The 25004-nt window shown below is 41.8% G+C and overlaps 1 protein-coding gene across 1 annotated transcript in view; it reads left to right on the top strand.

Moving 5' to 3' along the window:
• The window catches only part of EPHA4 (EPH receptor A4), a 135703-nt gene that overhangs the window by 32672 nt on the left and 78027 nt on the right, over window positions 1-25004 (top strand). Inside the window, exon 4 of the mRNA XM_050964015.1 lies at window positions 23330-23485. Coding sequence (XP_050819972.1) covers window positions 23330-23485 — 156 coding nt within the window. The remainder of the gene's footprint in view (window positions 1-23329; window positions 23486-25004) is intronic.

Below are 25004 nucleotides of genomic sequence, written 5' to 3'. Positions count from 1 at the left end.
AGTCACCACTTTCCCTCTCTACTCCTTGCACTCCTGAACTGTGTTAGTTTTTTCTGTTACTTTTTAATAGAAAACACAGTTTTTGTTTCCTCAGATGCATTTTTTAACAAATGAGCAGAAGCAAGGAAAACTCTTGTCTATTAACTAATTGTCCCTAAAAAATCAGGGAAATCAATGCTCATGTTGCAGTACTATGCACCAATTGTATCTGAGTGTGTTTAACAGGCAAATGAATGTTTCAAGTAATATAGGGTTACTATGTTACAAATTTAAGTAAATATTACAGAGTTTATAATTAAACGGAAAGCCAGTGCTCTCTTTGCAGTATCCAGAGGGATAGTAGTGGAAATAACATTTTGGTGAATACATCATATGAAAAATTATTTTAGAGGTTTGTGGACAGCATGTGTAGGGATATATTTCAGATATATAAACTTTATAGATGTTGTTTACCCATTAAGGGAAAATGCTACTAGTAAAGGAAATTATTGTGGGCATGATCTTGCAGACACTTCCTGCTGGTTACAGTAAGTACTACAGTGAGTGGTCCCTCATTCTCCTTCCTCTACAGCAGTGGTCCCCAGCATTTTTGTGGCCAGTAGCACATTCATGTTTTCAGAAGAGTGTGGTGGGTGCCAACAATTTTTCAAGGCTTATTTTGTATTTATACATTAAATAATACAAAAACATCATATTTAGTATTGATACATAATATATGAATCCATAAGATTAAAAAGGGTAATTTTACATGTAAAAGGTATTAATTAAATTATTCTGCAATTACTCTTTTCACCTTACAATGTGAATTTTCACTTTTTTATCTACCTGTAAGAAAAATTAAGGAGTTTTTACAAAATAAATATCATAAACAGTTTTCATCGTACTTATTTTAAAAAAGTAAAATATTGTTGAACTGCTGGTCCAAATATATATATTATTCTTATTTTGACATAGCCAGTCACGGTTAATGAAAAATATTCTTTGTATTTTTACTTATATCTGGATTTCAATAAACAACAAACAAATATGAAAAAAGTTAATCATACGCACTTATCAGCACTTAATGGAAAATAGGTATAATTAATTCACGTGGTTTTTCTAATAAAGTCAGTGTGATTTTTGGCACTGCATTTCTTCAGCCAATTTTTCGTAGTTGGGAGTGTAGGATGATATTCCTGTTCATAAGCAATCATCAAGATGGGCATCTGTAAGTCGAGATCTGTATTTTGATTTTATGATGTTCATTGTGGAAAACAGAACTTCGCATAGATAAGTGGAACCGAAATAAGGTTTTATTTTGTATGCTACATTTTTTAAGGCAGGAAACTTTTTTCAGTCAACCAGATTCCAAAAGTTTTCATCTGTTGCGCAGGATTTTAGAACAATATCATTTTGAAGGTCCAAAATCTTCAGTTCCACATCTTCTGTTCTTTCTTGAATGAGACTCACAATTGATGTAGCCATTTCTGTTACCTCTATTTGGCAAGTAAAAGGATTCACAAGAAAGGCAAATACAGGATCAATGATGGTTAACTGTTGAAATCTCTTTTCAAATTGTTCCAGAAGTGTTTGAATGTGGATAACAAATGGTGATGGGTTAAAATCACAGTCACATACTATTTTCTTTGTACTTGGGAAATGTACGAGAGGCTTTGTCTTCATTTGTGACATCCACAAGATCAGTTTTACTTTGAACGATTTTACAGAACCTATCATTTGAGTCACACGTTTTGTCTTTTCCCTGGAGCTCAAGATTTAAAATGTTCAATTTGTCAGTGATGTCGGCAAGAAAAGCCAAGTCCATTAACCAGCTGAGTCTTCTAGTTGCTCGAAGTTCTGATTTGTGGACTACAGAAATTCTTTGATCTCTTCAATTAGGCTTTAAAACGTGCAAGAACTTTACCTTTGCTCAGCCATCGTACTTCTGTGTGCAAGGTAAGATCAGTTTATCATCAACATCTTCCAACAGGGCCTTAAAAAGTCGGTGTTGCAAAGGTTTCGCTTGAATAGTTAATTTATTTTAATAACAACATTCATGACGTGTTGAAAAGAAAGAACTTTGATGCACAAAGCTTCTTGGTGAATAAGACACAAAGCTTCTTACAATGATAAGACATAAAGTTCAGAAAGGATTCATTCTTCTTACAGAGTGCAATGAATCCATTGGCGCTGCCCCTCATTCTGGTGCCTCATCAGTGGTGATCACAGACAGCTTGTGTAGTGGCATATTCATTGTTGTTGCGTATGATTTGAATGAATTATAGATGTCCTCACCCTTTGTTCGCCCTTTCATAGGCGATACTTTTAGTAACTCTTCTTTTATGGTGAAGTCACTAAATACCATCCTCACCATAACTGCCAACTGCGCTATATCCGATATATCTGTCGACTCATCAAATTGCAGTGAAAACCAGTCACGTATTTCCAAGTCATCCTTTAGCTGAGTTTGCATGTCGTTTGAAATTGCATGTATCCTCCTCGTAACTGTGTTGTCTGGTAACTGCAAGTCTTGTATTGCCGACAAAATCTCACGCTTGTTAGGAAATCCTTGAAACAGGCAATCAGCGCCAGTCAAAAATACTTCCTTCAACAATTCACCATCTTGAAAGAGTTTTTTCTTCTTTGTGAGCAGGTGAGCCATTTTAAAGGAAGCAATAGTAGCACTTTTAGACTTTACCACTTGTCTAGTGAAAACAGATTGCTGGGCTGATAGGTTTGATTTGAGTTGATTAATTTTCTTCTTTCTCAACTCAGATTTAAGTGGATGGCTAATGTCAAAAGAGCCATGATTAGTTTGGAAATGGCGTTTGACATTGTGTTATTTTGGCACTGCAACAGCACCCCCGCACAATAAGCAAACACATTTCCCTTTATTTTCAATAAAACAATAGGATTCTTCCCACTCTCTGCCTTGAAATAATACGTGAGTTGTCTTTGTCTTTTATTTGAACCACTCATCTTGGGGCAAAATGTTAAAAAAATAATAAATTGCAAAGCACAAGAAAACAGCAGTATCAGTGCAGGAAGAATACTCACATACAGGGCTGGCTCCAGGCACCAGTAGAGCAAACACGTGATTGGGGCAGTACATGCTACGGGGCGGCATTCCGTGCATTCTGCAGAGTCGGAGCATTTTTTTTTTTTTTTTTTTGCTGGCAGTTCTGGGCAGTGCAGAGAGAAGCCGCGAGGACAGAGAACACTGGCGCCCGCAGTGTGCTGCCCTGGAGTACTCTGTCCCCAGCAGGCACAGGGCCCCGGCTTCTCTCCCCTGCTAGGCACTAGGCGGGCCCCACGCCTGCCGGGGACAGAGAACACCAGCGCCTGCAGCCCACAGCCTGCAGCCCCCGAGTTCTCTGTCCCCAGCAGGCGTGGGGCCCTGGCTTCTCCCTGGCTTGAGCCGCGGCCCTGCGCCTGCCAGGGACCGAGAACACCGGCGCCCGCAGTCTGCAGACCTGGAGTTCTCTGTCCGTGGGAGGGGCGAGGCCACGGCTTCTCTCCAGCTTCAAAGCCAGAGAGAAGCTGCAGCCCTGCACCTGCCAGGGACAGAGAACGCCGGCGCCCGCAGCCTGCGGCCCCCAGAGTTCTCTGTCCCTGGCAGGTGCGGGGCCTGTTGGGCACTAGGTGGGCAGACAGAAATGCCCTAGTGGGCGCCAGGGCACCCGCAGGCACCATGTTGGGGACCACTGCTCTACAGGCTCAGCCATACCAATATAACCTGTTTTTATGTCACTATAACTGTCTCTACAAGGTGAGGGGGGTGGGAGAGCCTGTACAGTACAGCCACAGAAACTATACCAGTATAATTAAAGCAGTACAGCTATTTTGTGTGTGTGTGTGTGTGTGTGTGTGTGTGTGTGTGTGTGTGTGTGTGTGTGTGTTTCCTGTGCTCATATGGGAATGATGGTGTTGTTATCTCTGGGATAACTTTGGTCAGATCTCACTTTGATATGGATCAGAGAGAAAGAATGCTAAAGAAAATCAGTGGCAGTCTGCCCTGTAGTAAGCTGTACAGCTGGTAGTACATGTTTGCAGTTTGGGATACCCAGGACAATGCAATGCTTTGTACTGATGCAAACCTGCCGTTGATGGCAATGGGACTTTTCACCTGAAAAGAGCAGCAGCATCAGGTCCCAGTTAATGAAATGGGAAGCGAGCTGTTTTTTTGGTAAATCATATTCTTTTTCACAGAACAAGAAAATTTTCCTGCTACTGATCTAAAAAGCTAAATATCAAAATCTCTGCTCACGAGACTGATAACATGAAGCATTTGCCCTTTCTAAGGTTACTGTGCTTCTGTGAAAACAGTTTTGTGCAGTGTTACTTTGCATCTTCACAAACTTCACTGAATCCTAGAGTTTAAGACCAGAAGGGACCACCAGATCATCTGACCTCTTGTATATCACACCACCCAGCACTCACACACTATACCCAACAATGGAAATCAGACCAAAGGCCTTGGCTACACTTGCGAGTTACAGCTCAATAAAGCAGCCCTGGGCACCCTCACTCCCTGTCCACACTGGCAAGGCACGTAGAGCGCTCTGACTCCACAGCTGCAGCGCTGCTGGTACTCCACCTTGGTTAGTGGAATAACGTTTGCTGTGCCCCCACTGGAGCGCCATGGCGCAAGTGTGAACGAGGTGTTGCGTTACTGTTCTGTGATCAGCCTCTGGAAACGTCCCATAAACCCCTTAAGTCAAGTGTCCACTCTTGTCATTGTGAAATCGGCTTCAGGAATGTGGAAATGCCCTTTCAAAGCTCCATACTGCTGCTTATCAGCTCCGAGAAAAGCAAACATTTACTGTTTGCTTTGAGTGAGTGAGAGAGAGGTGTAGGGGGGGAGAGAACAGGGGTCTGAACTTACAAGACAGTCTGCTGAGACACTCTCAGCACCCCAAAACCCCACTCTCTCTCCCCCCACATACACACAACACACTCCCTGTCACACTCCAAACCTCCCCGCCCCATTTGAAAAGCACGTTGCAGTCACTTGCATGCTGGGATAACTGTCCATAATGCACTCTCCCAGTGCCACTGCAAGTGCCGCAAATGAGGCCATGCCAGTGCGCTTGAAGCTGTCAGTATGGACAGACCGCAGTGCTTTACCTACTGCGCTCTACAAAGTCGGGTTTAACTCACAGCACTCTACATCTGCAAGTGTAGCCATGCCCAAAGTATTACAGCTCTCAGGAGACTGGATGTGTACTACAGGCAGAGAACAGGAGGGACTGAAGAGCACCAATGTCTAAGGCCTCTGAAGTGACAGGGAAGTAGTTAACTGTGATATGCCCAGATAATCCTGTCAAGTGACCTGCACTCCATGCTGCAAAGGAAGGTGAAAAAACCCCAAGGTCACTGCCAATCTGCCCGGGGGAAAATTCCATCCCGACTCCACATCTGGTGATCGGTTAGACCTTAAGCATGTGAGCAAGAACCAGCCAGGCAAGCACCTGAGAGAAAGCAAGCTCAGTGCCATTCAGAGCCCTGGCTCTTCCAACCTGTGTCTTCATCTTCAGCCATCCTGAGTGCTTCAGAGGAAAGAGATTATCTTAATGTATTAAGTGGAGGGAAATCTCCTCCTGACCCTTGCAGGTGGCCCAGCTGGAACCCTGAAGAACATAAGACATAAACCAAACGTGAGCCCCAGGACTGCTGAGCCCTGCCCGCTGCTCTCACAAATATCCCTCCCATACAATCATACTTATAGATTTGTCCAGCTCTCTCTCAAAGCCAATTAGTTTGTTTGGCCCCACAACTCCTACTGGGAGGCTGTTCCAGACCCTCACCCTTCTGATGGTTAGATGGTTATAATTTTCAGCCTGAATTTGTTCATGGCCAGCTTTGTTCTTGGGCCAACATTATCCTTTATCTTAAATAGCTCTTCATCCTCCCTGCTATTTACCCTCCTTAAGTATTTATAGAGAGTAATCATGTCTGAGAACAACACATCTAAGGTTGTGTACAGTAGTCTTTTACACTGTCTGGATGTCTGTGCACACATCTCATTGCAGTAGCGGTACTGTATTTGAAGTTGGGTTCATTTGAGTTTGGTCACAAAATTACATAGAATGGAGAAATATTTTGTATAAAATTTCACATGGATTTGATAACAATCCTTCAGCAAGTAGATATATAAAGCGAGATATCTTGAAAAACATCTGCGGTCTCTTGGCAGAAATCTGGTAGCAGATATTTTTCCATGTGAATTTGGCATCAATAAGAAATTGAAATATGTGTTTCGCAAGTGACACTCTTGTGCACACAAAAGCTAATTTATTTGTTTTGTTGGGTGTAAGGTTACCCTGTTAGTGATACACTAAAGCCTCATTGTGTAAAGCGGTCTCATGCACAGTTGGGATGTTACTGATAGCATTCTGTTAATCATTGCAGCAAAATTAAGTCTTAATATGGGTTATTGAAACTAGATAAAAGTAATGTCATAAGAACTGTAAACTGATAGCTTTAATCACCTCAGAAAGACACCAGGCCAAATTCATAGGTGATGTGAGTTATATGTCAGAAAGTAGGTATATAGGGAGTCTGAGAGTGTCATAGGGCCAGATTCTCAGCTAGTGTAAATTGTCATGGCTTCATTGAAGTCAATGGAGCTTGGACCAACTGAGAATCTGGCCCTTAATGCAGTTCTGCTCTGGAAATGACTCTACAAATGGTATTCTGGGCTTCCATGTTTATTATCTTTTACTAATTTCCATATCAATGTATGTCTGAACAAGTTGTTAACACACATCAGTGATGAAGCCCCCAAGAACCTAAAGTCATTATTGTACTCATTCTTTTTTACTGTTTTCAGTGAGTGCATTCCTTGGCTTACAAGTAAAATCATGTTTTTTTTCTATCAGCCCAGCAACATCAACCATGGGTGTGAAAGTCCACCTGGATTCTTTCCTTCTCATGCATCATCAATCATCATCACCGTCATCAGTAATAAAGACTCTGTAGATCAAACTACATCTTGACTTACACCTGTGCAGCCTCATTGTCTTCGTACTATGCCATCAGTGACACCTGTGCAGTCCCAGTGTGCCATCTTTGAGTTTGCACAGGTGTCACTGACTCGAATGTGATAAACAACTATATTTGATGCACAAGAAGGGAGAGCACCTTTTTCACTTGCTCATGCCAGCAATCCGCTAACATTAACCAGCACCTTGAGAACTCTGAAATTGCATTTTAATTACTTAAATTGTAAGGTCATTCTTTGTGTGTGTAGCACCCAGCACAATGGGGCCTCCATCCCTGACTGGAGCCTAGGCACTACTGCAGTGTAAATGTTAAATATTGACTTTGGTCAGGGAACAGGCACACAAGCTGGTATCTTGGATGTCTCTATCCAACCCTCCATTCACAGTTCACATTTCCATTAACTAATTGTTCTGTTTGCATTAGGAATCTTATTAGAATGGCTTGTTGAAGAGCAATGCAGTGAGGAAGAGAATGGTGCCTCATCTTGTGAGATTCGGGCCTCATGCACATTAGCAGCTGTTTTTCTGAAGATTCCCACTTAACCCTATATATTTATTCACATTTGTTGTAATGAAAGCACCCATCCAGTGCTCTAGGGGGAAGCTCAATTCAACCATTTTCAAATCTTACCAAAGAACTGGGCACAATTCTGCAGGCTTCGAATTGCCAGAATTGTATTGTCATCTGGCTTGTAAATCAGTACTTCATCTGGACACTTAAAACTAACTGTCAAAAATATGGCATCCTTTGCTGAGGCAAAAAAGGGGCTCAGTGTGAAATTCAGGGTCGTAGACTATTCAGAGATTAAATCAGGCCCATATTCTAACTCCATGTCTCATGAATTTCTTACAGTAAAGACTGATTGGGTCAGAGTCTAGCTGGAGAACTTGTTCTTTTTTCCTAGCGCTTGTTGCCTGGGCAGGTGGCATTGAGTGAAGAGCTCCACAAATCCAATTCCAGCACCTTTATTTCCCTTCCTTATCCTCTGCAGGAGGCATGTGTGGGAGGGGAGAGCGTTTTCACTTTGACGGGAGAGGTGCAGTCCTTACCCAGAGAATGCGAGAAGACAGAACAACAATTAAGAAAATCATTTTGAATGTGCATAAAACATGAACAGAGACAGTACTAATGTTTTATATTATGCTGGTTACAATACTTTGTTGCTTTCCTGCTTTTTCCAGTATTCTGAGTGTGCCAACTTTGGTGTCTCCCTCCATATATCACAGTGCCCAGTTTAAAAGGGGGTTAATAGTACCAGAGTTTCCATTCGTGACATAACAGATTGTCTCAGGGTTACAAGTGATATATTTCTCCCCAAATAACTTCCTGCCTCGCTTTTTGCTTATTTGTAGCAAAGGAACTGTCGCAGGGAAATGAGCATATTCTCACATTACTTGATAATTTGCCAGGCATCGCTGAAGGTGATTTATAATTTATACATGGAAGGGATTCGCCGATCTCATTAATTATCAGCCAAATAGCTACATAAACACACTTTCAACTCATCATTTTAAATCAGATGTACTTGAAAGGGCCAAGGAATTCACCTGCAAGGGCTTTTGGCAGCCTGTGCTTTCCCAGACAACCAAAGTATGACAAAAGAATGCAAAAGCTGCCAGAATGCATTCCACCTTATAGCTACTCAGAGGTGGGAGGTTTCATCTGCCCTTGCTATATTGCTCTTCCTGGCTGAAATAATCTTCAACGGGATCTGATTCCTGTTCCTTTTGATTCTAGTGGGAGTGAATTTCAGAGATGGGAATGTGAAGCATTTACAGGATTTCCCCTCTCTGCCCTCCCCCGCTGAGCATTCTGCTGAAGCTCTGTGATGTAAAAAGCTGGTGAACTGAGACTCTACAAGCTTCACCATCATAGTCATAAGAGAAGACACAGATATGTGTATCACTTCCCTTATATGTCACTTTTTATTTGAGGATCTCCACGTGCTTTACAAACATTAATTAGTTAACTCCCGGCACCCGTATGACGTAGTTATTATAAACAGTATGGCCAATTGTCACATACATAAACTGAGGTAGAGATTAAGAGCCGGAATGTGGCTTGCCATTATGTGGGTGCATTGGGGAGAGAGAGTTTAGTTAATCCACCTCCCCTTCCACTGTGATCAGCCTGCATTAGGAAAAGGAGCCACAACTATAGCTCCTGTGCTCAGGAAGTGACCTGAAACTGATCAAGGAGAAGGCTGGGCCATGCTTATATCATACACCAATTAGACTGGGCAGACTGTGCGGTGAAAGCTGTACTGTCCTTTCAGGATGTAACAGTTTGCTCACCTTCCATCCACATCAGGAAAGGATTATGCAAGGCTGTGGTTTAAAGGTATAATCTAATCCGTAACGACAAAGCCAAAAATAGAACCCAGGAGTCCTGACTCCTAGTTTCCTGTTCTAACCATCGGATCATACCCCATTTCAGGAAAACCTGGCTGAGGGAGAGTGTCAAAGCTGAAAAGCTCACATCATGAAATTGCAATATTTGCAAGATGGACAAATTGTGGAGCAGGTTTTCAGTCTTCTTTCACTGATCTGACATGTATAGGACAGAATGGGAGAAGTCATATGTGAAGAAAGCCTATTAAACTGTTTGAGTCCATCCCTTGCAACTGCAGGATGTAGTCCTTTGGTAAAGAACATACTGGGTATTAAACTGATAGTGAACTTGATCTAAGCCAGCAGGCTAAGAATGAGAAGTTTGTTGCTACAGATGAAAATTGCACAGAAATGTAGAAAAATAATGTGTCTGCATGAGTCTTAGGGAAAAGGGAATGAAACAAAAAGCAGCTGTTTCCTTACTTGTTTAGATTAAACTGTGTGATGTTTGTTAATCTTTGCATCTGTAATGAGCTAGTACTGATCATGCACCCCAAATATCAAAAGGTGAGGAAAACAGAAGCACCTCATCAAATTTATGATCCTCTCTGAAATGTCATGGGTAATCAAGTGTGGATAGTTAATGGATTGTGATTTGCATGCCACCATTTTTACTGATGGTACATTAGATAAGAACTGATAGTTTTTACAGGGATGCTTATGTGTGTCTTTTAGAAGTATGTCCATCTATTTGCTCTAATGTTCAAGAGGTTTATTGTTTAACATTGTGGTTAATCACGATTAATTTTTTAAATCATGATTAATTTTTTAAAATTAATTGCATGAGTTAACTGCGATTAATCGACAGCGCTAATATATATTAATGCCAAAGGTAAAAAAAAAATAAACAAATGAACATGACAGTAGCATCTAGAGGTTCCCATCTGAAATCGTGACCCCATTGTGCTGAGCACTGTACACACATCTAGTAAGGGACAGTCCCTGCCACAGAGAGCTTACATTCTAAGGCCCTGGTCCTGAAAACATTTATGCATGTGCTTTGCTTTATGCACTGTTTGTAGTCTCATCACTGTTAGCAGCATGTAAAATTAAGTACATGCATACATTTTTGCAGGATCGGTGCCTAAATAGACAAGACAGACAAAGGTTGAGAGAGGAAATGGGAACACGTAGGGGAAATGACTTGACGAAGGTGTCATAACAGATTGGTGACAAAGCTAGGCACGGACTATAGTAGCGGTTCTCAACCTTTTTCTTTCTGAGGCCCTCGTCAACATGCATGCCAGAAAAACTCCGGGGCCCAGCGGGGGTGAGTGAGTGGTGGGTGGCTCCGGGCCAGGGGTGGGACTTCTGTTTTGGGGAGGTGGGGTGCAGGGGCTGGTAGGGCTTGGGCCAGCTCTGCACAGCGCGGTCCGAAGAGGGAGTGGCATCTCCACCCCCTGACTACCTCAGCAGGCCACCCACCTTTCTGGGGCTATGTGCTGGTGGCTACTCCCCGAAGGCTCTGCTGGGCCCCGAGCTGCCTTTGGCTGTGTGAGCAGGCTGAAGGAGAGGAGGAGATGGGGGAGGGGAGTGGAGTTGTCCTCAGCATTATCCCACTCTTGGGTAAGCTACTGCAGTTTTGCAGAGCAACACCCTTGTGCCCCCTCAACTTTGCCCGTGGGCTCAAGCACCGCCACTCCTGGCTTCAGGGGGACAGGGCAGAGCTCGGGGTTTCGGCCTCTCACTGCTCCTGGCTGCAGAGCGGGGCTCAAGGCTTCAGCCCCATGGCGGAAGGGGGTGCCAGGGCTCAGGGTTTCAGCCTCATGCCGCTCCCTGCTTCAGCCTCGCAGGCAGGGCGCTGGGGCTCAGGGCTTCAGCCCTGCACCTCTTCTGGCTTCCACGGACCCAGTTGAGAGCCACTGGGCTATAGGACTCCTGCTTTCCAGTCCAGTGCTCGATCCACTGCATCATGCTACCTCTGTTGACCGATAGTTTAAAATCCTAAATTAGCAGAAATAAACAGTGTCCTTTTTTTAAACAGTCAGTTTGCCTCTTTCCTTCCGAGGCAGCTTTGCAGTGCACTGTGAGGCTCTGACTTTGGCCTGGGATCTGCTAGTCTTTGTAGAGAGGACTGTAATTTTCTCTGTTTGTACAGCACCTGTCACAGTTGGTTCCCAACCTAAACCTAGTGGGCCTCCAGGCACTATTGCCATATGAGTGTTAAATTATTATAATGGTCCTATTTGGAGTTCTGCTGTAGTCAGTGGGATTCTGCCGAGGGATAGAGGTCTGTGCTAGAGGATCCGGGCCATGGGTCAAGGCCATAATTATTAAAAAGAATAGTCAATTAAATTTTAAGAGTCATATGATTTCAGACAATTTCAGACTTCTTACTACTTCATATGAATTATTGGTGCACTTAAAAATAATTATTCATACTAATATGTATTGGACACTCTTCTGCTATTTTATATACTGTATTAGCAAACTCCCTTTTTTTTTTTTTTAAATATTTTTTAGACATCTGGTTCATGACAGCTAATGCTTGTGTGCTTGTGTCAGTAGCAAGTGGACCTTTTAAATAATACTGTCAGGGCTAAGTGTTAGGCTTTCCTGTTCCAAACTGCTAAAGCTGCTACTGTGCTTTATCACAGACTTCATCTAACTTTGGAAATTTAATTGCCTTTTTACAGAGCTGTTAAGATTTAAGAAATGAGAGATAATCCCAGGCTGACCGGCCAGTGCTTTGAGATATAGATCTCCATTCCCATCAGTACTTTTTCACTGATTGGGGAGGGAAGCTTGTAAGCAGGTCTCCTGACAAAAGGATTAGAGCTTGTTAAAGTGAACATTCAGCCAATTAATCAGCTTTCACCAGAGTATATTGTAAAAATTTAGCTAGTGGTTTGTCCTGTAAATGTTCACATCTTCCGCTTGTAAAATAAAAATGGCATTAATTTATGTTTAAAAACAAACTAAAAAAGTGTGTTGTGTGCAGCCTTAGCTGCTGATTATGGTTGTTTTTAAACAACAAACAAACCACTTTGCATCATAGAGCTTCTTTTTCCACTCCTGCTCAAAGGAAACTATTAACTCTTTTTTTTTTTTAATTGACTAATTATTTGAAACTGACCTTGGAATCTCAATAGCTCCTGAATCCTAGAAAAAGGCGACTAAACTTCCAAAGTCAAATGAAGTCTGTGACAGAGCACAGGGACAGCATGAACAGTTCGAAATTAGAAGGTTTAATACTTAGCCCTGACAGGAATGGTTTAAAGGCCTTGTTGCTACTGACACAAACATCAGCTGGTATTTAATTCAGGTCTGCATTAAAAAATGACTAAACCGCTCATTTCAAACAGTTCAGTTTTCTGACAGGGCACCCTGTAGGCGTGCCCTGCATTTATTATTTAAACCTTTTTTTAACAAAAAATAGTTTCTGAGAGCTTTTCTTCTCTTTTAGCCCCCAATTCAGCAGTCCATCCCTATTCAGCAAATGCTTCCCCACATGCCTGAAGTTAAACACATGTTTAAATGCTTTGCTGAATTGGGGCCCTACTGATATTTATAAGGGAGGGAGCAGCCATACGACACATGCTGAGGTGCACAAGTCCTTTTTCTTCTCCTTCCTGTCTGTTCAGTGCCTGCCCTCTTTCTCTTCAGTTCACCTTTGCGGTTGCTCAAAGTGTAGACCTAGCTTTGTAGTGCTGGGCTAAGAGAATGAAGCTGGTTTGAATTTTTTTTTCCACCATGGAAAATTTTGACATTTGATCAAATAATCAAAAATTTTCTGAGGAAAAAAATGTTGAGGAAAGCAGGAACTTTCCAGGAGAAAATTTGTTTCATTAAAAGCCCAGTTTTTTTCATTGAAAATACAGTTGTGCTGGAAAATTTTCTATCAGTGCTAATAGAGAGTGCCTAGAAGCAGCTCCTGAAAGTGTCGTTGATCATGACAGTGTCTGAGACAGGAACTACAAATGATCACCAACAAAACAATGGAACTGCCTATATATAAATTTGTAGTATTTCTAATTGTTTTGAGGATTTTTAAATTATTTCAGGAAGTATATCTGCTCTGTATTTGAAAGGAGGAGGTTCTGTATTTGCCTTGCAGTACTGTAACTTAACTACAAAACTTTCTGAGGCTGTACTGTCAAGATGCACAAAATAAATAATGGAGAGAGAGAGTCTTTCCCCAAAACTTCTCCCTTTTTTAGTAATATTAGGTGTTACTCTTGGCTGCAGTACGTACAACATGATGGCAACCCTTGCAGTCGTTTCCTAGTTGTGTTCAGCAGTTGTGATACACTATCTGGTGAACTGTGAGCTTCAGAATACCTCTTTGCATGCTTTTTAGCAGTAGCATTTTCCGTTTAGGGCCTGATTCTAGACCTGTTGAATCATTTCAAAGGGACTATGATGCAGTCAGTGTCAGTTTCTCAGGGATGTCTTCTCTGGTAGCAGATACCAGGTAAGTCCAGATATATCAGTTTTGACTCAAAACAAGCATAAGGATCTACTGGGGAAAAAAAACAAATACTCAAGAAATGCTGGAAAGGGGGATGGAGTTTTAAAAATGAACTGTTGGCTGAGTTATCAGACTAATTTTGGTTTTGGTTTTATATTGTTTTTTTAAAGGTTAAAAATCCATTAATAATCAGAATAGGTTATTTTAGTGCATTCAACATGTGGGGACAGTTTCTTCCTCTGATTAGTACTCCGCAAATGAGACTGTTTGTGGGAGAAGGGCTGCTCAGTGTGAGTGATGGTGGCTGATTGAAGTCCTAATGCAAGAAGTGGCCTCCTTTTGAAATGTGATAATGCCATAGAATCATACTGTGCTAGAGATGCCATGATCCTGAATTTACAGAACACAGTTTCCAAGCATGGGCACCTAAATTGGCCCAGATCCCCCAAATTGGACACTGAATACGGTCTGAAATCAGTATGTCTTGAAAACTGGATCTGAAGATGTTAAAAGGGCAACTAAGCCCTTCATGTGTGGGATTAACATACCATTCTAATTTTAGCATCGTCTGTCTGACTGCTTTGGTTTGTGTCTGTGATTTTTTTTTCAAACAGATTTCCATATCCCCTCTCCTGTTATGCTTATGCACGGGATTGGGCTAACAGCAGCACAATATTTTCCACAATTTTTTAAAGTTGCTGTTCTTGTATGTTAAAGATAATAGAACAGAAAAGGAAGATGAACAATACAAGATGGTATAACTAATACACAGCAGGTAACCCTAGTGCCCAGGATAATCTCCTCCCAGAAAGCAAACGGCAGACCACAGTAGCTGTCAGCATTGGTGCCCCATCTCAATCCAAGGAAACATTTTGGATTGTCAGGGTTACTCATTCCCACCCAATGATTAGCATTTTTGCCACCTCGCTCACCCCTAGTGTCTGCCAGCCAAAGCCAATTGGGGATTTTGGACCTACGGGGTTGTGAAGAGATCTTGCCACCTGCGAAATCGTCAGTTCTGGGTGGGTGGTGTGGGATGTGCCACTGATGAGTTGAACACCAATCCTTGGTAGCGTGTCAGGTATACCACCAAGACTCTAGCAGCTGGTGGGTCCCAGATACCACTCCAGCAATCTGCAGCCACGTAGCTTCTCCTAGGGTAACCCCAGACATCCTATGCCTGTGAACTGCTTGTCACCAGCCCTCCTCCTGTCTGCCACTGACTCTTCCCTTGCTAGCAGAAAGAGCAGCAGCAGATTCACCCACTGAGTCATCTTTTTTTGACAGCTGATTCATTGTATTATAACAACCCAAGTACATTAGGTAGGTGGAGTTGGTGCACACAGCAGATGACTGCTTCCCAGATACTTCATTATTAAATTTCCTTTCTAAACTTTTTTAAACTTGTGGCTAATTTAGCAAACCTTAAAAAAATGCCATGAAAATTGGCAGTCCCAAGGCTTGTCTACACAGGGAGGTTAGTGCATAGTGAGGTAAAATGTGAATGTAAAATGCACTAGCTACTCTGTACTTTCTCTCTGTGTAAATGCTCTTTACTGCACACTGAGCACCCTTAGGTGTACAGCTCAGTGTACTGCTAATGTGCACAGAGGCACGCTTAGTGTTTAGCTAAAGGGTCCACTTTGGGAGTGTGTGAACTTAGACTAGCTAGCTGCAGCATCCACCAGCTACTGTGGGCTTTTTTCCCATGCAGACAAGTTGCTGGAAAAATCTAGCTGAGTAAGGTTTGATGCATGTGGTGGGCTAGGCAAATTTCGCCTTGCACAGGTTCAGTTTAGGCAAGAGCTGGCAACTGACTACTCCTTGATGGTTTGCTTCTGTACAACTTACACCTGCAGGAGGAATTCTCATAGCCCTCCTTCCAGTGACTCCCTCACACCAACCACTGCCAGGCCTTTCCTCCCCTTTGCTGACCCACTGGCCTAACCACTTCATCTGCTATTTCTGGAGGTTGAGTGGGGCCTTCCATCAGGTCCCCTTCCTCCAAATCCAAAAGTCCTGGTGAGAGGCGGGGGAGAGATGAAAAAGGGCTGGGAGCTGCCAGACCAGCCCCCTTTACATACAGGGAAGTGGAAGAAGGAACAACTCTCCTCTGTGGCCAGAAAAAAACCCTGATCTGAGAGCATAGGTAGATAGCTTCTCCCCTAAATCCCTAGTGTTATAGTTACAGAAATCTCAGGATTTCCTTAGCAACCACTCAAGTACCAGATTTATGGGGCTTCACTTTGCTAGCCTCCAGCTGCACTGGGATACTTTCCTTCCCAACTATCAGTTTAACTGGAGGAGAGCAACGCTGTGCTCCTTCTACTGCTCTGTGACAGGATCTGACCACTTTCTGGGACCCTTCTCCTATCCATCTCCCAATAGAAAAATCTATATTTGGAGATGGACAGTGGCATTAGCTGGTGACCCCCACAGGTACAAGATGAAGGGAACAACAACTGGCAACCCTGAACTTCCTGGGGGAAATGGGCAACTGAAGAGCAAAGTTGGGGAAGTGCTCAAGCTACTGTACAGCAGGCCCCTCAGCCTTGAAGGCAAGAATGATAAGGGTGGGGAAGCCAGGGAAGACCAGACAGAGACCTGGTGGGATGTACAAATAGTGTCAATCCACATCAGCTGAACTTCTTGGACTCAGTTTGATGATCATAGTTCCATGTGCACCCTTAGTTCCCCTGAGTTTTACTTCCAGGTTATCTTCAAACCCTTCTTACATACCTATCCAATTAAAAACAAGAATACCAAAACCAACTAATAAATCTAAACCACCCTTCCAATGTGCTCTTGTTGGTGCTTGTATTCCTTTATCCATATTTAAATTCATTCAGTTAAAAATTATCCTTGGTGACTACAAGTGATCTGTTTTTTCCCCTCATCAGTGATGGGAGTTAAAAATATGGAACTGATTGTAATTTGTAGAAAATATGAAGTCATTAGCAATAGGAGACAGATCTGACAGCGCTAACATCAAAGGAAGCTGGCGTTATTTGGAAGCAGCACTGGGTTCATCACATTGAATTCTACAACTTGACTTTTAAGACGGGCTTGAGAGAAGGTTAACAATTTTTTTTTTGTTCTTCTGGCTTTTGAGGATCGTTATCAGCCTCAGGGGCATTACAGTGAGTAACTAGTTTGGACCAGAAGAACGACTTAATTTTACAAGAAGCTCATTAACTCATTCTATTTAAAATCTTCTCATTTCACCCAAAACCCAATTATGCTTGGACTGGCAGTGATTGGGACAGGCATTATCTCACAGGTAATGGGGGGAGGGGGCATAGGGAGTCCTATGGTATTCATGTTGGAGAGAGAAGGGTGACTCCCTTTCTTTGACTTTTAGGTCAAAAGACCTGGTCCCTGGGACAGCTTGACAATTAGAAAATCCTGATGAGCATTTAGAACTAAAACAGCTGTACAATCACTGAGGGGTTCATGGCGCGGGGCAGAAAGCTCATCAAAAGAGACTATTCAAACAATTGAGTTCTATAATTAACACACAAAAATCTGTTCAGAAATGGTAATAACAGTAAAAGAGAGCTAAGAAGAAGCTGCCTACTCATGTGGCAGATGTGGTTTTGTTAAAATTTGAGAAAGAAAACCATCCATGTAAAGAGAGAAAAGAACATTAGAGGGAAAAATGAAAACTTTTTATTCCCCGGTGTGCAGTTAGAATACAAACTGGAAATATTTCCAAAGTAGCAGGCGTGGTTGAAAAGGGAACCAGTCATCAATAATCTGAAATAGGTTTTAAGAGGCTAGTATCATTTTTTTTTAATCATTTTAAAAATAATTCCTTTTCCCATTCTTAATTAGAACTAATTTACTGGAAGCTTGAAGCTGAGATCTGCTTCCTTCAAGAATTTACTTTTTCCTTTGTTGCACACATTGGTGTGTTACTATAGGGTTGTTCATGATAGCTGGGCTGCTGCTGCTGCTTTAAGAATAGTGGTTGCTTTGGGATTTCTTTTAATCATATTGTGGTGTGTAGATGTTGCTTGTAATTAGTAGAACTGGGAACACTGGCTGCTGGGAGTCTCAAAGGACAGGAAACAGGAAGGAGTGGGTAGAAGTTGAGGAGGCAGAGTGAGAGTTACAGAGGGTGCAGCACCAGCTTAGTAAAGAGGTTTCCACTTTAAAAATAAAGTCCTGTTGAAGTTTGTTAGTACCTTGCCTGGTTGATACAACACACATCCAGAGCATTTTGTGGACTTTATAAACTATGGCAGCACATAGAGTACAGACACTGCACGCTTAGGTAGCGTGGGTATAAATAGAGTGTAGACTGGGAGGCACTGCTTACAGCAGTGGTTCTCAAAGCCAGTCTGCTACTTGTTCAGGGAAAACCCCTGGCGGGCCGGGCCGGTTTGTTTACCTCCCGCGTCCACAGGTTTGGGCGATCGTGGCTCCCACTTGCCGTGGTTCGCCGTTCCAGGCCAATAGGGGCTGCAGGAAGCAGTGTGGGCCAAGGTATGTGCTGGCCGCCCTTCTAGTGGGAGCCGCGATTGACCAAACCTGTGGACGCGGCAGGTAAACAAACCAGCCCAGCCCGCCAGGGGCTTACCCTGAACAAGCGGCGGCCCTAGTTTGAGAACCACTGGCTTAGAGGACAACAGAGTAGAGTAGTGTGGCCTGCACTCCTGAACCGAAGGATATATACTCTATGTAGCTCTCTACACGCTCAAACAATGCCTTCCATGTCTACATTACTATTTTTAGCAGTGTAGCATCAGTCTGTCCCTTCAGTAAAAGACTCTGGTAGCACAGAGAGGCTCTGACAGAGGGAGACAGTGGGGAAAGGCTCCAGCAGCTACCCACTGCTAGAACCTTTTCCTGCTGTGTACCCTTGCTGGACCTTTTCACTGCTGCATGTATCTACATCTACCCTACATCTGCTGCAAGTGTAGGGAAGTGTAAACAAGTTCTAAGTTTATTTACACAGCTGATCTGTTTTTCTATTAAGCAGATCAATTGTGCTCTGCCTATAAAAATGCCATCAAATACATTAATGCAACATTGTTTTCTGTTTAACTGTAGATGCTAGAAGACACAAATCTTAAGATTATTGCACCAGCACTCACTTAGTCACATTAATGAAGGTTTAAGTGGTGCATTGACCCTGTGCTAGCCCTCTGCAAAGGGATAAATTTCCTACTAAGGTCCTGATTCTGCAGTGAGTTCCATGCAGGCTCCGGGAGCCATACTTGTACTTACAGGATTAGGGTTTCAAATGCAGGCTAACTATGCTTTATAGAGTCACAGGTCAACATTCTAGGGTTTACACGCCCGTAATGTCCTCATTACAAGCCTCTATACCATTAACTTTCTTTACTGCTGCTGTACATTGAACTAAGAATTTAAAATTTATGTGCCAGACCTTCTCATTGACTAAGCGGAGTTGTGCCAGCAAAGAATTTGGCCCTTCATCTATCCATCTACCTTCTCCTCTTTATTAGCTTCGAAACCAGAAGCTGTGATTTGTCCCATTAAAAATATGCTTCTGCAGTTGGCGTGAGTTAGCTGGTAGCTCCATAAGTTTTTTCCTCTAGCTTCTTTATTGCCCTCTAAATAATCTGGCTGCTAGTGCAGCTCCCATATCGAGAGGGTCATAGAGAGGGCTATGGGCTTAAGCAGCAGCCCGCCAACCCAAATAACTCTCATTTTTGTGACTTTAATGCCACTGAAATCTACCACAAAGAAGTTTAGCCCCATGGAGACTCCCTTATCCACACCCAAAGTAGTAGTTAGCCTTCTGGTGAATGCAGAGTCAGGGAGGGAGGGTCACCAGGGCAAAGGGAAGTAAATAAACCAAGAAAGAGAGCCAAAAGGAATATAAATAGAGTTGTCTTAAATTTCCCAGATTTAAATATTTTTGTAGTTATTTTGAATTTCAGTGAAAAAACTGGGATGAATTTTTTCAGGAAGTTTTTTGCCAAAAATTAATCTCATTTTCCACCACCTGTAGAGCTGTTCAAATTTTTCAAAATGTTGATGAAATATTAAATTCAAATTTCAACAAGGAAAAAAAAGGACTGCATTTTGGGTGAAAATGTTTGCATTTGTTCCCAGCTTGAAATAAAACCAATATATAAATAAATTGATATTTAATATTTTAGTTTTTAATTATTTTTCTTCCAAACCTATCAAAAGTGTCTCTCAGTATTTTGTATTTACGTGCAATAACTTCAACGTATTTAGTTGTAGCATTGCCCTCTCCCCCGTGCACCCCCCCCCCAAATAAAAAGCGTGGGGAGAATCAGCTAGGAGAACTATTTTGTTTATTTTTCAACCTCACTTTATTTTGGAAAGGTTGAATGAAAACAAGCAAAGCAACCTCCAGTCTACACATAAATTGTTTCAGGAAGTCATGAGCTTCTGAAAACAGGTTTATAATGGGAGGCTGGGATTTTTAAAACAGCCTAAGGAAGTTATACACCCAAATCCCTTTGATATTCAGTGAGACCTGGACTCCTGCTTTTCTTAAACTCCTGTTTTTGCAATTATAGCTGTACTTTAGTGGATATCCCTAGTGAAAGCTATGAGAATGGCAGGCTAAATTTTTTGCTTGCTAAGGTTGGCGGTGTTCTTCTGAGTATCATGAAAAGATAAATAAAATAGATGTGCTTGAAAGCAGGATTTGTGTAGCTGTGAGTCCAAGGTTTGGTTTAGGCTCATCTTCACTTAAAATTATTTTTTTTTCCCCAGAAAAAATACAGGTATCACAATTTTGTTTTTTCACACTGAAAATATTTCTGTTTAAGAATTTCCTTGGAAATCTTAAGGATAATTCTGTGTTAAAAATAACTTTATGTTGGTGGGTGATCTGAATGGAAGAAAAGATTCCTCTCTCTTTCTCTCTCTCTCTCACTTTTTTTTAAACTAATAGAAAGAACTAATTAAGGGAAAGCTAAAGGAATTGAATTCAGGGTTTGTATTGCACATGTAAACTAATCTTTTTACAATGACATCTTTCGAAAGCTGTGTAAGAATACCATTCATGCCCTGTCCTATCTAGCAAATCCTCCCCAGAAAAGAAGCAAAATGAAGGATTGTCATGAGCAAGCAATAAAGACTTTCAAGGAAGGGGTTCTATTCACACTTGTTGTTTGTCTACTAATTCATTAACATTAAAAAATACTGTATAATATCCTAGTTTTAAAAAAAAGGCCAGTACCAGTCATAGTAGGTGTGTCAGCTGTACTTCAGGGAAAGAATACCCTTGACAGGGTTAGGATCAAGTTTTTAAGTGAAAATACAATAGAACTCTGAGGTGCAAAGAACTGTTGAATAAATGCAATGTATTCTCAAGTATTCTTATGTGCCAAGTGCCGAAATGTAGTGCATCTGTGAACACGCTGAAGTGAAGAAAACCATTGGTTCAGTAGTCGGTGATTTTGTATAGCCGAAGCAAAATGGCTCAGTGCTTCAGAAGCTGCCACTGCATTTAGAGAGAGCTTTTTGCAGGTCCTGAAATATTAATGACCAAGGTTTAACATAGTAGAAAACAAAAGATTATGTTGTGTTAAGAAAAAGGGGAAAATTCCTGTGAATTGTAGAATTTCAAACCCCACTCCCATGCCTACTGCATCCCCTCAATCCCTTCCTAGCTGCAGCGTCTGAAAAGAGGGTATAATGTGGGAATTTTCCCCCAGAATGTGTAACTGCTATATATTCCTGGTTTTGTGATAAAATGTTAAAACCACAGCAGAATTTTCGTCCCCTGTATGGGGATGGTTATTCTGTTTTTTCATTTCCCTTTCTTTTTTACGTTGCAAAAAAGTGCTCTCTGTCTGCATCTATGTATTTGTCAGTTTTAGGTGTAGGGCATGATTGTGATCTGACTTATGCTAATACAAACCAGGTGCACCACCATTTTCAATAGAGTTACTACTAATTTACACCAGTGTAACTCAACTCAGAGTCTGTCACATGACAGTGGTTTTAAACCAAATGCATCAAGGCTGCTAGAAGTATTTGAGCACATTCATCAAACACTGCAACTCCGATGTAAAAAAATATTAAGGTAGTTTTCCCCTTTTTTTGGCAGCCTGTACTACAAGCAGAATAACCCATTTTGCACAAGTTGCCTTTGTTTACTGTGACTGACTGAGTGACAGCCTGTACCCAGTGGGTTTCTATTTGTGTTCGGGGACTAATTGTATTTGATGTGGAGAGGCCAGAGCTTCTTCCTGCCAAAGCAGCAGTTTCTGATTTTAATCGAAACCCCAAGGCCATTTGACGTTTAGCCAAAAAGCACCTTGCAAGCTGAACCTTATCTAATTATGTGATGTGTATAAACTCTGGAAGCATAAATCTTAGTCATTGGAGCAACATGTTATTATAAGATTCCCTGGTCCAGTGACAGCCAAGGTGAGCGAGGCCGAGATTGATCTCTCAGTTCTTTTACTGACAGTGCTCTACACATCATGAAGTTTAGACTCATTAAGGAAATTCTGTCAGTGGCTTTGGTTAGGAAGAGCAAAGTAACATGCTCCTTTACAAATGTCGCTAAAATCCCTGTCTAAGGTGTGTATCTTAAAAATTAAAGAATAAATGAAAAACAACAATAACTGGATGGGTGCAGAGAGGAAGAACTCTAAAGATAGTCTAGGTGCCAAATGAAGAGCCTTGAGAGTGAGTCATGCTGTAAATACGGGGAATAACCCTCCACCTTACACTCTCTGTTTTTATATAAAAAAAAAAAAGCCTGGATGTTTGCTCTGACCTCTGAAGGGTTGAAAGCCGGTGGTGTTGGCTGCCTTCTCTCTTTTGCCAAGGCACAGATTTCTAGGATGACATACCTGGGGGCCCCTACTAAAACTTGCTATTAATGACAGTAATGAGTTTTTTCCAAGTGATGTAAAAGTAGCCATCCATGTAAGCGTCGCCCTTATGAAGATGATGTCACTGAAAGGGGATTCGGTGCCAGCAGTGCAGCTATTGGATACCCTAGCTTCAAGGAGGGAAGAACATGCTTATTTCCTCCCTTGAGAAGAAGGAGCCAAATTAATCCTGCCTTGCCAGAGGGAGACATGCCATTTCCGGGCATGTTAAACTCAGAGCCTCCCTGCCAATCACAGTGGGTGCCTGTTCCACTCCGTCTCCAAAATTGGCACTGTCAGACTATCAGCTGCCATTCCTTAAGTGGCCGTAGAATTAAACTGTTGTGCTCTGTTACTGTGCTGTATGAGTGTGTGCATGCAGGTGGGAATGGGAAGTGACATGCAAGACCATGTATAACACAAAGATGAAGCAGGTTTTCCAGCAAAGTTGGTAGGGGAATGTGTTTATAGGTGCTGTTGTAATAGCACCAAACCAGCTTCTTAAAGGGCCCTTGTTTGAATTAGAAATTGTATCCCTCAGTGTAGGGCTAGCGACTAAGAGCTTGTTGGTTTGTTAGCTTCTCATCTGGGCATGGTTTGTTATTCTTTGAAAATGTCTCCAGCCTAGATTTTGAGTAAAGGAGACAGATTTTATTATCACATACTGGGCAAATAACACTCTTCATTCCCTTTTCTCCTTCTAGCTTGCAAAATTGGATACTACAAGGCTGTCTCCACAGATGTTTCCTGTGCCAAATGCCCATCCCACAGCTACTCCATCTGGGAAGGCTCTACCTCCTGCACTTGTGATCGGGGCTTTTTCCGAGCTGAAAATGATGCTGCCTCCATGCCCTGCACTCGTAAGTCAGACTCTCTTATTTATTTATTCTTTCTGCCTCAATAATTTGAAAAACGTTCCCTTGAAATGCACATCACGCTTTGAGAAGTGTGCAGCAGCGCCATTCAGTAACCATTCCTCTTCAGCCAAGTAAACGCAAGGTATCGAAAGCAGGTCTTTTCCCAACACAAAACATAACATGAAATTATAATTAAATGAGAGATGAAATCATTGCTGTAAAAATAAATAGCTCAGTAATAATCAGATATTTGACCTCATGCTCCATTATTATCAGTTGCAGACACAGGACTAGAACCTGTATTTCCTGAGTCCCAGTCCAGTGCACTATCCTCTGAACTATACAGCCTCTTCTGTTTTAAAACCTTAATGTATGTAGAAATTGTGATACATTTGTTCACAGTTACAAGGATGAATGTAAATATTTGGATATTTAATGACTATCTGTGTCGAGTTGACTAACTTAAAATTTACAGCATAACTCCTTAATGATGGTAGTAGCAGTCTTAAATACCAAGATTCTTAGTTTGTTGTGCCCCTGTAAGATACATACATGGTTTATAAATGCATATGTCCAAATCTATATCAATCAAATCTGTGCAATAACTGTAAATCCTCCAGTCGCTCCAACTTGTGGGGAAACAGGAGATTACATTTAATTCCACAAGGATGTTTTCATCAACGAGAGCATGCCTACAGGGGTAGGTACAACCAGCATATCAATCTGGGTATGTGTTAGTGGGTCATGCTGTTTAAGAAGTGAGATTTAAACCTTCCCTCAGCCTAATATTTTGATAATTGAGTTTTTTTCTATATGAATATAATATTCTGAGTTAATAAACATAAAGGCTATATTTTGCTGGAGTATATTTGTGTACGGCTCCCACTGAAGTCTATAGGGACTGCTTTTGGATCCAGAATTAGGATGTGGTGGTGTCTGTGTGTGAGAGCGAGCAAGCGAGAGATATTCTTTGTTTTGTTTTTCTTGTAATCCAAATTTCTTATGAGGAGATGGGTCACATTTTATAGTGTCAAGTATAAGGGGGTAGCCATGTAGTCTGTATCCACAAAAACAACGAGTTCAGTGTCACCTTAAAGACTAACAGATTTATTTGGGCATAAGCTTTCACGGGTAAAAAAACCACGAAAACCCTTCAGATGATGCATCTGAAGGGTTTTCGTGGTTTTTTTACCCACAAAAGCTTATGCCCAAATAAATCTGTTAATCTTTAAGGTGCCACCGGACATTTTATAGTGTCCCTTTTAATCTTCATTTCTCCCCTTCATTTTTTGTCCATCACTGTTAACAGCATCCTTCCTAAATTCCAGCCCTTCCCTTCCAACAATCGCACCCCTGAGCACCATTATTACAGCAGCTAAAGATTCCAATGAAAACCTGGCCTTAGTGAGAGAAGTCCTAACCAAAAATGAAACTATCAAACGAAGGTTTGAGGTAAGGAGACACGGCATGTGCAAGTGACCAAAGTGCAAAGAGAGGGTTCTAAGGGATAGTGAGTCATATC

The sequence above is a fragment of the Gopherus flavomarginatus genome, chromosome 8 (assembly GCF_025201925.1).
Source record: "Gopherus flavomarginatus isolate rGopFla2 chromosome 8, rGopFla2.mat.asm, whole genome shotgun sequence".
In the NCBI taxonomy this organism is placed as follows: Eukaryota; Metazoa; Chordata; order Testudines; family Testudinidae; genus Gopherus; species Gopherus flavomarginatus.
The sequence above is the reverse complement of the archived record's forward strand: the minus strand, read 5'-3'. Positions and strand labels throughout refer to the sequence as shown.